Raw genomic sequence first — 14,918 nt, 5'->3', positions numbered from 1 at the left:
TTCCATTCCAATCGTTTTTACTTAGGGTTATATTTTTGGAAGTGATATACTGATTCTGCCCTACTTTATTTAATTGTTATACAGATTAATCGGATCGATTGAAATTGTTTAAACAATTCGGTTTAAACAGTTTCAATTCAGTTTGAAATCAAGGGGTTTCGCGGGTAAAACCAGCCCAACCCAACTCAACCCGTTTAGCTAATCGGCCTGAAACTTGAAACCATAACCTCTTTACTAAACGGTTTGGTAGTTTCAATGTAAACAGACCGGTTCGATTTTGGTAAACGATTTTGGTTACAAATTCACATCCTTAGCCTTGATCTGTTGATTTTACCATTATTTATTATAAAAAAAAAAAATAAGTACCCTGTTCATAGCTAGAAGGAATTGCCAGCCATTTTCTTTTCATCGACTTTTCCCTGGGAAAAAAATGAAATGTTTGGTTCACTTCAGTGAGCAGAAGGAAAATGAGGGGGAAAAAAATGCTGCCTCTGAATTCTGATGTATGAGAAAAATGGTACCCATGGGTGCAGGATGCCCGATTTCATTTCTTTTTTTTTTTTTTCCATATTTTTCTGTGATTGAAAACGGTATACAAAGTTGATGAACTTCAACTAACTACAGGACATTATAACTTTTTTAAATAAAAGAATGCAAAGCTAGATTATGCTCACCCACTCGTCTATGGAGGCACCTACCTATATTTATCCTAACAATAATAAATTTACAAGACTATCCTTACTCGCTATAATCTGACGATGTCGACCCGGTATCTTCATCTTCATCCCCATGCTGCTCCTGGTCCTCGTCTTCATTTTCCTCTCCATCCCTCTCATCCATCACATCCTCTTCTTCCCCATCGACCTCTTCCTCTCCATCTCCATCTCCATCTCCATCATCATCCTCATTTCCCTCCTCGTCACTGTCACTATCTCCATCTACACCATCACCATCAGCATCATTGAAATCTTCTTCACTTTCCTCCATTATGTCCTCAGACTTGCTATGGAATAAATTACCATAGTATTGCCCCTGCTCATCATACTCATCCCCAGACACCTGAGCATTGTCATCAGATTCCGACGCCTCTAAATTGTTACTGTTTTCTGCTACCTCTACCTCCATTGTCCTAGTTTCTTCAACATCCCATTCATCACCTCCAGAGCTTCTGGACGATTGTCCACCACTGTTGTTTCTGGGGCTACATGGTTCATCAAACCGACTCAATGGGGTCTGCTTCTCAATCACCCTTTTCTCCACTCTTGGCCTACTTCTGGCTGTACGACGACCTCGCTTACGGCCCCGTCCCCTTGTTCGGCTCTTCCTTCTTAATCCTTTAACTGTCTTTTCACTACTCCCAGCATTTTCTTTGGCAGATTCAGATCTGAAGCTGCCAGCACCTCTCTGCAACCATCCAACTCGGCTGCGACCACGTCCTCGTCCACGGCCTCCACGTCCACGTCCACTTCCACTTCCAGCGCTCAAACGTGCACTGGCAGGATCATCCCACCTCTCTTCTTGTAGATTTTCAGCCTGCTCTGTAGTTTCTGCGAGTTCAACATCTTGGATATTTTTGACAATAGTATATCTTGATGGGAGTTTCTGTTGGTTAAGTGCCAGGAAAAACACAATGTAAACAGTTGGTAAGAGTTTAAATAAACAAGATCATTTAATCATGCAGTTTTCAGGTTCTTCGCAAGTTGCAACACAAAATTCATCCAGTGCTGACCAACAGTAAGCACATATATTGGCTGCAAGTTGCAACACAAAATTCATCCAGTGCTGACCAACAGTAAGCACATATATTGGCTGTTGGCCTGTTGCTCACAAGCAACAGCCAAGCATTCATGGTTCGACAAAGCTGCAACCTACATCCGCACTATAAAGGGTGTACCCAGTGCAGAAGGATCCCGCAAATGCGGGGTCTGGGGAGGGTCATAATGTACACAGCCTTAACCCCCCACTGTAATCTACATCCGCACTATATACACATTGATGTGATGATAAAAACATTTTACTACTCCCATGCACGACTTCTGTGAAGGACCTTCCACTTTAATGTAGGGTGGTCCTTCCCAGAAAACAGGTCCTTCCATTTTTCTGTACATTTAGAAATCTTCTTACCAGTCCTTTAATTTAAAATCTACTTGAACAGAAACTCACAATATATTCTCCAGCTTCCTTGTCTTTCTGAGACTCCACTTTTTGGTGCATAATGTAAGAGATGGATGAATCAATTTCCACAAGCCTTAATGCCACAGCAGCCGTCGTTTGTGGTACCCATGGAAGTACCACAACAGATCCAGGAAACGACAAGCAATCATCCACAACATACTCTGCAGATGTGCAAGAAGCTAATAATTCCTTTGTCGTCTCAAAATTTGATGACAGGCAGTCTCGTTTAATGCAACTCTCCAACAATGTCAGCATCTGTAGATAGAACATATGCACAAAAAGTACCTACCATCATTCTCTCCATATAATAAGAATATATAAACAAACTTGCAAACCAAACCCACCCCCCCTCCCCCCAAAAAAAAAAAAGGGAAAAGACGCCAATATAACCATGCTCTAAGCAAAAATAAAGCCATGTAACTCTATTTAGATGTAGTNNNNTGGGGGGGGGGGGGGGGGGGGGGGGGAGGGGAAGAATCCTATGCATAAGAATACCCTATAAAATAAAAACATATGAGAAGTAACTAAGATTCTTTATATTCTATGGGCTTCATGCCACTTTGTTAGCCCACGCGGGCTTTGATTACCCTTTTGAGGGTTTGTATGTTCCCTTTGGAGTTGTAATCTCCCTGCCCTTTTCTTTTTTAATACATTTATCCCATCCAAAAAAAAATCTTTATGCATAGAACCATCATGTAAGCCCTATATTAGAACAAAAACAAGAGTGTGAACCACCAAATTGAATTTCACTGGGAAAGTTGAGAGACCAAAATTGTGTACACATACATTATATTATATATGTATGTATATATACAACAACAACATCCAAAACCTTATCCCAACTTAATGGGGATGGCTACATGGAGATTCCAAGCAATGACAACGCAAGGATCCATGCAAAAAGATTGACAAGTTATGGTTAATTATAATAAGTGTCTGCTATCAACCTGACGCACCACCACAGATCAACCACAAGCTTATAACGACAAACTATAATAATGTATTAGCTGTCTACCTGACATACCATATAGATCGATCAAGCCAAAGCGTCCTATATGCATTATGTCCACCATCAAGACAATCCATCACCCAACCTACTTTTATGAAAGGAGTCTTGACAACCCCACTAAGCATGAAAGTAACAACTCGAACACACAACTTCGCATTGGAAACTAAATATGCAACAACTACTCCGAGCTTTTAACAACTTAAATAGGACCGAAATGCTATGATGTTATCTCATGCTTACACATAGGCTTGCTTTGAGCACTTTAATTTCTTCAAAGTAACAATGCCGAAGGCACGACCCGACCAATTAAGGCCTAGAGCGCATCGCTGACAGGAGGGACAAGACGACCGGTACACACTGTGAGGCAGACCGATAAGCCCATCCCAAAGTCAAACGGGAGGGCACACAAAGGCATCTTCAGTGCACACAGGGGGAGGGCAGCATGGTCTTTTTGCGCCCGCACCAATCAAGGCATTCCTTGCACCTGATTGGCAAGGTTTTTTTTTTTCCTATATATATATATATATATGGGAAAACGTTTTCTGGGGGGGGGGGGTGGCCCCTATGCCCAGAGACATGGGGGCAAAATGACCATCCTGCCCCCCGTGGAAAGGAAAATGACTTCTACGAATGCTTTCTCATGCGCTCCCATTGGCCTTCGCGCACGTGCAGGAACTGCACTCTCCCCCGCAGGGAACACTTACCTTATATATATAAATATATGTATACATATGCATTGCATTTTAAGTTTCCATTAAGCTAGCCACAGCCCAAGGACTCACGAACGCCATAAGAACTATTACACAGGTACTTTTAAAGCACAAAACTGGCAGGCCTAGATACATTATCAGCAATTATTCAGTCAATGCAGTATGGTTCCAAAATTTCTTCCCATCACATAAAAAATTTGCAATCCGTGAAGAACTTTTCCACTTTTAGCACACAAAGGCAGCAAGGAATGTTGAAGGCAGTTGGCCAAAAGGTACCAAACAAGAAACCAAAACTACATATTTGACAGAGAGAGAGAGAGAGAGCAGGGTGTAATCCTTTGATAAACAAGACACACTAAGCAACAATTAAACACATAATACAGGCTATATAGTATTGTTGGAATACAAACTCCAGTTTCCCTGTCAGTACTGTAAAACTCGTAGCTAATTTCCTCAGTTGAATTTAAGTGGACAAGAAAATAGCAGAAGTTATAAGATAAAGAAGAATTATCCGATCAAGGTGCAAGCTAAAAAATGGGGGAATAATTAGCATGTAAGGAAAGGGAAACCTGAAGAAGTTCCTCTGCTAATGATGAAGTCTGCAACTTCAAACCCCAAGATTTTCTATATGTGTCAGTCCAGAAAGGTTCAAGGGCTTCAGATGGAATTGAAACCTATACATCAAATGACTAATCATTGTTAGACTAAACATTCAGCAACAGCAAGAATCCGTCAAAGGCATTTTAAACCATATGAAATAATACAACACGGCTTGAAATTACTAAGCCAAAAAGAACTCTCTAAAAGCATCATGCCCCTGACCTCCATTATTGCAAGCATTGCCTTGAGCAATCTGAACCTCATGGGAAAAGAAGCATCTGGACAATTGAAAGTCCAGTTAGGGTCCACTTTTCGTCTCTCTTCACATTGTAGCACATGTTCAGAAGAACTGTAGTCAGCAAGGGTGCTGAAAGTAGCATGACAACAAGAACAGTGATTGTCTTCGGACAAGTAGGTATCATGGCATACATCACAAATGCCAAGCAGCTCTAGGCATCTTTTCTTCCCATATTTCATAGCACATAATACATAGTGATTAAAGCATTCCTTCCAAGTCCACTTCTCGAAATCTAGATATCTCTTATAGCCATTAACTCTCTCAGCATCATTCCTCCAAAGCTCAATTTTGAAAGACGATGCCTGCTCTAGTGTATCAGCACTAGATCCACACACCATACTGCTAGGACTATCAGACCCATCAGCTCCACAATCTTGAATGGAAGTCATTTCAGCAGATTCAGTTCTGAGAGTAACCTCCCTCATATCCATGATGCTGGTCTTACACAGGTTCTGTCTAACAGTTTCCCTAAAGGATGTCTCAATCTTTTGCAACATCGAATGCAGATGGGATTCCCTAATCCCACGTGTATCCAAAGATCCCAAAAGAGCATCAAATGCCTGCACATAGAATGAATTGAACAAAGAACAAAGAATGAATGGAAAACAAAAAAAATAATAATAATAATAATAATAATAAAAACTTGTACACATACTGATAAAGGGCACAACCAAAATAATTCAGATGTCGTGAATCCAAAGTATGCCTGCTCTGCAGAACTATGTTGGGTGGGTACAATATGGTGAGGATTGGGTGTAGGAATGTGTCGAGGAGTTAGATCCACAAGAGATCCCTTAAGATTAGGATACAGGGATGTATGTCCAATGCCCCGGATACGGGAACACGGAGTTCACTAAGATATGACCCCTAATGGTTTAATGTGAGAAATTGTTTGCAGCAGAGAACTCAATTGTAAGCATAAGCCCCTTCTGGCTTCATGGTAAAATATAGAACTTCCCTTTCAGTTTTAACCGAGAGAAATAAGCCCCATGATTTGGGGTTCAGGCTCCCGCCCTGTGCTGGACAACAGAGAGGCAATGGCACCATACAAGAGAAACCTACCTCTTCTGAATCAATAAGCCTCCAGCAGCCATCATAAGATTCAAAGAATATCCTGCCAGAACCTGGATCATTCCTAGAAGCAGATGTAACAAACAGCCAGTATCGGTTACGCCTGCGATCTTGACCAAGTGGCAAAGATCTGTATACATACATCTCTTCTGCTTTATGAGCAATAGAAGCTTTTAACTGAAAGCGTGACTTCTCTGTGGCATAACCATGTTGCTGATGTGGGAAATTGTCAGGACCTGCAGAGAACTCTTGTGGATCAAGAAGTGGTTCTGACTTGACCGCAGGGTTCAGAGAAGCTTCAATATTCTTGCTCTCAACACCAGGCAATGGACTTTGGCTTCCCTCTGCCACAGAACTAGTAACGTTTGTCTCAGCTCTGATCCCTGTAAAAGATGAATACTGTAACTTTGTCATGTGTTCTTCTTTCATACGCCTTTTATCAAGTTGTGCCTCTGCCCACATTTGCTTCTTAAGAGCATTTGCTGCTTCCAAGCGTTCCTGCAAAAAACTCCACCTCAGATTACAGTATGTAAAAGCTATTAGCAATACATCAAATTTATTTGAGAACCACAAAAAGCTTACCTCGAGAACAAGACGAATTGAATTTCCTTCAATAGCTACACCAATTAGGGAAACAAGTGCATTTAGACGCTCACCAACACTGAGATCAGAGTATTCCCCTTCCGTTAATCCTTCAACCCATGGTTCACCAGAATTGCTTTCATCAATCTCTGTCTCCTCTTGATCAAGCATAACTGCCTCGCCAAAGTTTTCAGTAACATTGATAGACTGATCAATGATAGCACCTGAACCATTCATTTCCTTGTATTTCCCTGAAAGAAATGAGGAGAAACCCTTCTCAGAATTCGCAAAGCCACTTTCTGGAGTTTCTCCAACCTCGTTGCCGAAAGTCTCCTTTTCATTTCCAGAGGAAGAAATTGCTTTAGAATCTTTTGCTTCATTTGAGTGCTGAGCTTCTTTATTTAGATTTGATGAAGTTCCAACATCATCAACTTCAGGATCCTCAGCAACATCACATTCGGAATCTTCATCTCTTTCAACATCATCAGCATCATCCCCATCCTTCTCAGCATCTTCAGAATCTGAATACCCACTCTGAAATATCTGTATTTTTTCACGGGCAGCAGATAGTATAGCCTCAGCATCACCAGGGTCCCTCCTAAAAGGAGCCCGTACACAATAAGTAGAAGGGGCTGTTCTCTCAAAAAGCTTTGTATCCCTTGACAATGCAGCTGCAATAGACGCCTCTGGTGTCTTGCTTGTTGTCAGGTCACGTAGTCCAGATTTCTTCCAACACAGACGAGTAAAATCAGAAAAAATGATCACATAAAGCAAATGCATATTTAATAAAATGAAATTTGAGAAATTACCTGAATCTTATCTGCAGCTTCTAATATGGTGAGGCCCTTGCTTCCCTCAAGAGAAAGAACATGAAATGCTGCAAATTTAACCGTTCCAGGAGTCAACCGATGTCTGGTTCTACGTGGATGTGAGAAACCCTTTTCTTGCATTATAGCAACTGCATTTTCAGCTGCCGCACCATTACGCAAAGTAGAAACTATATCTTCACCATCAAGACCCTGCACATTTGGAGACAGTCATCCTTTCAGCACATCGAGAAAATACACGGTAAGTAAGCTTTGAAAACAACCTTTACTTTTATCTTCCAAATATACTTTGCATGACAGCCCAAAACAACCACAGAAGACGACATGACCACAGGGATACCCTTTGAACACTAAAGCCTATAAATGCAATAATACAATGGCTAAATGAAAATCTTCAACAACAAAACTTCAAAAAATACAGAACTGGATAGTAGTTGAGTAAATCATAAAATAATGAACAAATATTATTCATTGGATGCCAGCCCTATTTACCCTGCACAGAAACATCAACAGCGGCCTAATGTCACTTCAGAAATTCAGTCTGCCACAGCCACCATCTAAATTATTGAAAAATAAAGAAAGTCCCTCTCGTTCACATGTAACCTGGACTCTACAAAATTGAGTACTTTCCATCACTTAAAAGACCACATGTGAAACATGCATCATAAGAAACTCCAGTAAATATCAATTCAATTTACCATGTTATCACTATGATGGACAAATAGATTTCAAGTCAGCCCAACACCCACCATCAATGACCTAATATGCAATGCTTTTGGCCATGGATCAGTATCGCGCGAACAAGCAAACAATTGGTTCTAACCTCAATGAGTACAGAAAAAATGAAATTGTAATACCCAAGGTTTGATTGTTCTACAACATTCTTGTCGCTGACAGAATGCAAGCAAGTGCATCTTACAACAAAAACATCCAAACCTTACCAACTTAATCCCGCTTTGGAATCTCAAGATAGCCTCCAGCAAAATCCTCCAATCAGCTACAACAATGAGCACCTTCTCCTTTGTCTACAGTCGGTTCCCATTGTCCTTTCCTGCTACTATTTGAGTTCCCACTCACACGACTTGTCTTATCCCAGCAGAGATTTTAAGTCTAAAAAATTGAATCAGAACATTCACCTAATCTATTTGGAACTTTTTTTCTGCTTGGGTGTACAGTGTACTATACTCGGTACTTTGTAGAAGGATCATATCAGATGGTTTGCTTAAGAAATCTTCTGGACACAAGGTAGAAATAATCCTCCACTGTTATTAAATTGATACCATACTTTCTTAACCATATAATTGGTGAAAGCAAGTGATGCAACCACAGGTTCCAAAGCCCAGATAATAAGTCTCTATGGGACCACACAAGTACTAAACTGCTCAACAATAGAGGGTACTAGCAATCTTTAATTAATTGGAAGTTCAAAACATTTGAAATAAAGGAGAACAGTAATAAAGGTAAAAGGAGAATTAACTCGAAAGGGAGAGGTCTTTATGGTATTCAAAATAAAAGACAGAAAAGAATCAATAACTTAAGAATAAGGGCATATGCATAATTTGATAACAAGGCCTTCTTCTACTATCGAAGGGAAACTCAATGGGAAGTCAAGTGGGCAGTAACCTGAAGCTATTCCAGTACAGAAAGCTTCCCCAAACAACGATGGTTCAACCCGAAATTTCAGGTATTGTATGACAACATCAAGACCTGTTAATTTCAGCAAGTAGTTCCAGAAATCAACTCGCAATTGACTGATTGCTCTGAACCTGGCGGTAGAAGAAGAACCAGGTTTGAGTTCTGACTTGTTTCTCTTAGCAGGGAGATATGTTTTCAAAGGTAATTAATTTTTTAGAATTTCTATCACAGCCATAGTTGTCACGGCGTCGCCTAGGCGGCGATTTGGCATCCCAGCGGAAATCCGAGGGCATGGCAGTACACCAATTTATGGGAGTCACGATTGGTGGCCGCCAGGGTCGTATAGGCGTTGCCAAGGCAGCGCCATTGATGCCATCACACGCTTATTATACTAATCGATCGCTTTTTTTTTTTCACTTGCTATTAGTTGAAATACAAAAGAGACCAATTTCTCAAATTGAAAGTCGAAAACCCTCAAGTCTCAATTTCTCAAATTGAAAGTCGAAAACCCTCGAAGTTGACCTGAGACTGCTAACCTTCTCCTTCTCCGGCACCGGCAGTGAACCTGAACCCTTGAAGCTGACCTGCCACTGCTGACCTTCTCCTTCTCCGGCGACTGACGTCCTCCTTCTTCGGCAATGAATCTGATTACCTGAACCTTCGAAGCTTCTGCCTGTGACTAACGTCCTCCTTCTCCTTCTTCTCCAACAGTGAACCTGAACCTTCGAAGCTTCTGCCTGCGACTGCGACTGATGTCCTCCTTCTCCGGCTCCTACTTCGGAAGTGAACCTGAACCTTCGAAGCTTCCGCCTACGACTACAACTGACGTCCTCCTCCTTCTTCTCCGGCAGCAAAACCAAGGTAAGGGGCCGCCTACGACGTCTTTCTCCTCCGTCTTCTTCATCTTATTCTTCTCTACTTCTCTTTCTTCTTCTTCTTCTTCTTCAGTCCTCTCCTCCTTCGTCTTCTGCTTCTTATTCTTCTTCTTCTCTGATACTCTGCTTCTCTACTTCTCTTTCTCCTTCTCTGTTCCTAACTTCCTTCTTCTCTCCTTCTCTCCTCCTTCGTCTTTTGCTGCTGAATTCTTCTTCATCTTCTTCTCTGCTTCTCTTTCTCCTTCTTCTCCGCTTCTCTTTCTCCTTCTTCTTCTTCAGTTCTTCTCCTTCTCTGTTCCTCCTTCCATGGTTAATGTTTCATAACAGCATCAATAGAATTATAGAATTATAGAATTAATTCTGAATCGAAGTATTGGATTGCTTGTTTTACTGCCTTATTTTAATCCTTTCTTGGATCACTTGTTAAGTTGCTTCTGACTACTGATTTGATTTTTTTTTTGGATTTTGATGTTGTTCTAATTGTTTTTGGTTAACATATATGTTAATGTTACTGTTTAACAAGTGTTTATATCTTTACAACTTGTATAGTTGTATACTTAAATACTTAATGTTAATTTTACTGTTTAACATACTTTGTTACTCTATTTTATAAATTATAACTTGAATACTTGATGAGTTGATGTTATCAAGTTAATGTTATTGGTTAACACTTAACATACTTTGTTACTTTATTTTGTAACTTGTAGGATAATAGGATTATAGGAGTTCATAATGGATGGTACTGTTGGTGGTAGTAGTGGGGGTGATAATATAAGCACGGCTGCATATGATCCATCCAAAGACCAAACCAGGAAGGCCAAATCAAATGACTCTGGGTGGAAGTATGGGTATTGGCCTGACCTTTCAAACAAGAACCTTGTTAAGTGCACTCTTTGTGGAAAAAACCTCAAGTGTTGAATTAAAAGGTTAAAGCAACATTTGGTGGGTGAATATTGAGATGTTGCTAAGTGTACCAAGACAACTGTAGCGATTGCTACAGAGATGAATGCAACTCTTATGCGCAATAAGAAGAAAATGATGCAAGACATTTTGGATGATGATGATGTTGATGTTGGTGTTAGAGTTGGTGCTGATGTGGATCTTGATATAGAAGTTGAAGGTCAAAGACAGTCTAGTAGGACTCCTTCTACAACCTTTAGACTTATTCCTAGCTCTGGGACAGCTGCTAAGAGAAAGAAAATAATCATTCAACCACAAGTAAGGGGGCCCATGGATGCTCATGTTAGACAGACTCCTAAGCAAGTGGTTACTGAGAGGCATCTTAAAAGTAGTGCTCAGACTATTATAGAGAACCGACTTAGATCAGCGGAAGAAAAAAAGAGAGTTGATAATCACATTGTTGACTGGGTTTATCAGTGTGGTATTCCATTCAATGCTCTTAAGTCAAGGAGGTTTGAGGTGATGGTGGATCTATTGCACAGTACGGGTCAGGATATAAGCCCCCAAGCTATCATGAAGTGAGAGTGCCATTGTTAAAGGCAACAAAGGATAGAACTGCAGAGATGAATAAATATGAAGAGTATTGGAAGCAATATGGGTGCACTCTAATGACTGATTGGTGGATGGGTAAAAGAGGAAGGCATTTAATTAATTTCCTCATTAACTGTCCAGAGGGGACTTATTTTATGGAATCTATTGATGCATCTAGTATATCTCAAATTGCAAAGAAGTTTGAATTGATTGACAACAAAGTTCAAGAAATTGGTGAGGACTATGTTGTGCAAGTTGTGTCAGATAATGCATCGGCTTATAAATTAGCCGGTACAATGCTAATGCAAAAGAGGACAAAGCTAGATTGGACTCCTTATGCAGCACATTGCATTGACCTAATGTTGGAGGAAATAGAATTCTTGAAATCTAATAGGAATGTGATAAGGTAAAAAAGTAACCAACTTCATCTACAGGCACACACGCATTCTTGATGCAATGAGGGCTAGAACAAATGGGAGGGATCTTGTGAGGACAGCAGCCACTAGATTTGCAACTGCATTTCTGACACTTCAAAGCTTGTTAAAACATAAAGATGACTTAAGACATTTGTTTATTTCTGAAGAATGGACTAGTTCTAATTGGCAAAGACCGAGGCTGGGAAGAAAGTGGTTGAGACGGTGTTTGTTGTAACATTTTGAAATGGTGTGAAAAATTGTCTTAAAGCTTCAAAGCCACTTCTTACTGTCTTGAAGACTGTGGATGGTGATGAGAGGCCTTCTATGCATGAGGTTCAATTTGTCATGGATGAGGCAAAAAAGAAAATAAAAGAAAATTTTGGGGATAGAGAAAGGCAATACAAGAAAGCGTTAGATATTGTTAACAGGCGTTGGGAGATTTAGATGTGGGCATCCTTTGTATGGAGCAGCACTATTTCTTTATCCTGGCAAACTTTTTTCTTAAAAGGAAGGTGATAATGGTGGCTGCCAAATTATATCTTCTTTCTAGGCTACAGCTTGCATTTAATGAAGTCATTGAAAGAATGATACATGAACTAGCTTTACAAGACAAGATAAATACTCAAGCCACTTTGTATAGATATTCTCGAGGTGGTTTTGCCTCGAATATGGAGATTAAATCACAGGCAACCATGAGTCCTAGTAAGTACATTGTTTAGTTGTTTTGTTTGTGTGATATATTAAATATCAATCTAGCTATTTTTATATATATATATATTTTTTTTTTATAGTTAGTTGGTGGTTCATTTGGAGGTCATGCTTTTGAGCTTTCAAAGGTTGCAAGACGTATTCTAGGGCTTTGTTGCTCCTCTTCTGGTTGCGAGCGCAACTGGAGCACATTTGAGTTTGTACGTAGCTAGGTATTACATCTATTTCATACTTTAAACTTTTTATTTTTGGAACAATAACTTTGTTTGTTGTTCTCTATTGTTTATGAATTCAGATTCATACCAAGAGGAATAGGCTGGATAATGTAGGGATGGATTTGACGACCAAACCAGTCCCAAAACTGCAGGAACTTTTAATCAGAAGAACAACCAGAACCAGCCCAATAAAATATCAGAAAATTCATCGATCTCAACAATTTCAGAAATTCTGTAACTGAATAATCATCCAAGGAATTAAGGACTTAAATCACCAATTAATAAGATTAAACAATGAAACATAGGACCAGCAACCAATCAGCAACATCCAGAACAAAACAATTCAAAATTCTGGGCAGAAACCAGAATTGGGCAGAATAGAGAGAATTTTTTTTAACAATAAAATTCCAGGTCTGATTGACCCCAAATTAGGAGCGAACCATCCTCTCAATAGGCCTAACACTCGACCAGAATAGGGGAGCCATCAGGTGGCTGGTTGGTCTGATCAGTGAAAGATCAGGTAGGAGAAATCTAAGAAATTCGAAACCAGAAATTTAAAGAACATCAGATTTGTTACCTGATTTGTTTGAACAGTAACAAACCTTTGAAAAGAAGACTTTGAAAAAGAAAAGGAACACTTGAAGAGGAACCTCTTGGACTTCTCGCCGCAAAGAGTCGTTGGATCGAACACCAACCCAATACCTTGATCAAACACAAAGAAGTTCTCTTGCAGAGAAAGCAGCAGCAGCAGCCATGTAGTTTGTCAAAATCGTGGCTCATTAAAAGAGCCATCATCTTTATTTATAACAGTGATAAGGGTTACATAAAATAGAAACTAACTTTAGTTTCCAAAAACTGAAATAGGAAACTAAAAATTAGAAACTCAACTAGTTACTAAAACTGAAAATAGAAACTTACAAAATAGAAAGTCCTTTAGTTGCTAAACTGGAAATATAAACTAATTTATGACTGAAAATTAGAAACTAAATAACCCCATCTAAAAAGGAAACAAATCACTGAATCCCGTATGCAACCTTAGAACCCCTAGTTTAGACCCATAAAAGTAGTCCAATATACTCCGAACCACATGGACTGAAGGCCCAACACGTATACAACCTAACCCTAAGCTTATTCCTAATAAAACAAGCCTAGTTTGGTGAAGAATCTGCATCAACTCTCCCCGGCTTGGAAACATTCGACTCCGACGAATGGATAAGGGACATGTAACGCTCATACAAGTCGGGATCAAATCTCTTGAAATCATCAACATGAATCCAAGTACAGTCACTACGGGGACGGCCTTTCCACTTGACAAGAAAAGTGTGATAACCGGTGCCACGACGGGAGGTCTTGTAATTATCATCCAAGACGTCTTCAATAACTTCAGAAGTGGGTGGCTTCAGTTGAGGCAACCTCAGCATTTGCTCCAAGTCTCCATCATCTGAATGATGCCCAACATAAAGGTGAAGATCAGCCACATTAAACACGTTGCTTATGGTCATGTCATCAGGCAACTCAAGCACATAAGCATTAGGTCCTATACGTTTCAGCACCTTGTAGGGACCCATCTTTCGTGGATGTAGCTTGGTATTGACACCTGTCTGAAGCCGTTCAGGATTTACTCGAATCATCACCTTGTCCCCGGGTTTGAACTCCACATAACGCCGATGACGATCAGCAGAAGCCTTATACACCTCATTGTTCAAGGCAATACGTCGTCGGACGTTGGCATGCACCTCAGTGATATGACGTAAGAACTCATCAGCTTCAATACTAACTCGAGCCTGGGGTGGGAGTGACATAAGGTCAATAGGCCGCTTAGGTTGGACTCCAAGCAAGATCTCAAAAGGAGTACGACCTGTTGTCCTATTCACTGAGCTGTTGTAGGCAAATTCTGCAATGTCAAGAATAGAAGGCCATGTCTTCTCATAGTCTCGAACCAAACACCTCAACAAGTTTCCCAAGCTACGGTTCACCACCTCTGTCTGTCCGTCTGTCTGTGGATGAAATGCAGTTGAAAAGTTCAGCTTTGTATTTGTCTTCAACCACAATGTCTTCCAAAAATAACTCATGAACTTAACATCACGGTCAGACACAATACTAGTTGGCAGCCCATGTAGTCGTACTACTTCCTTGAAGAAGAGCTTTGCAACCTGATAAGCATCAAAAGTCTTACGACAAGGTATAAAATGAGCCATCTTAGAGAAACGATCCACAACCACCATAATGGAATCATATCGTTCTCTAGTAGGGGGTAGTCCAAGAACAAAATCCATGCTAACATCAAGCCACGGTGCATGAGGAAC

At 40.2% G+C, this 14,918-nt stretch overlaps 1 protein-coding gene across 1 annotated transcript; it reads right to left on the bottom strand.

Moving 5' to 3' along the window:
* Positions 1 to 542: 542 nt before the first annotated feature.
* On the bottom strand, positions 543 to 7,482 carry LOC122065254 (homeobox-DDT domain protein RLT2-like; the record flags this gene model as incomplete). The annotated part of the gene is made up of 7 exons (XM_042629050.1): positions 543 to 1,602; positions 2,164 to 2,430; positions 4,464 to 4,568; positions 4,717 to 5,352; positions 5,855 to 6,361; positions 6,446 to 7,171; positions 7,255 to 7,482. Coding segments are annotated over 7 exons (3,333 nt in total), but the record flags the coding sequence as incomplete, so codon positions are not given.
* Positions 7,483 to 14,918: the final 7,436 nt, after the last annotated feature.

The sequence above is a fragment of the Macadamia integrifolia genome, unplaced genomic scaffold (assembly GCF_013358625.1).
Source record: "Macadamia integrifolia cultivar HAES 741 unplaced genomic scaffold, SCU_Mint_v3 scaffold1941, whole genome shotgun sequence".
Lineage (NCBI taxonomy): Eukaryota > Viridiplantae > Streptophyta > Magnoliopsida > Proteales > Proteaceae > Macadamia > Macadamia integrifolia.
Note: the sequence above shows the minus strand (reverse complement) of the source record. Positions and strands in the feature narration are given on the sequence as shown.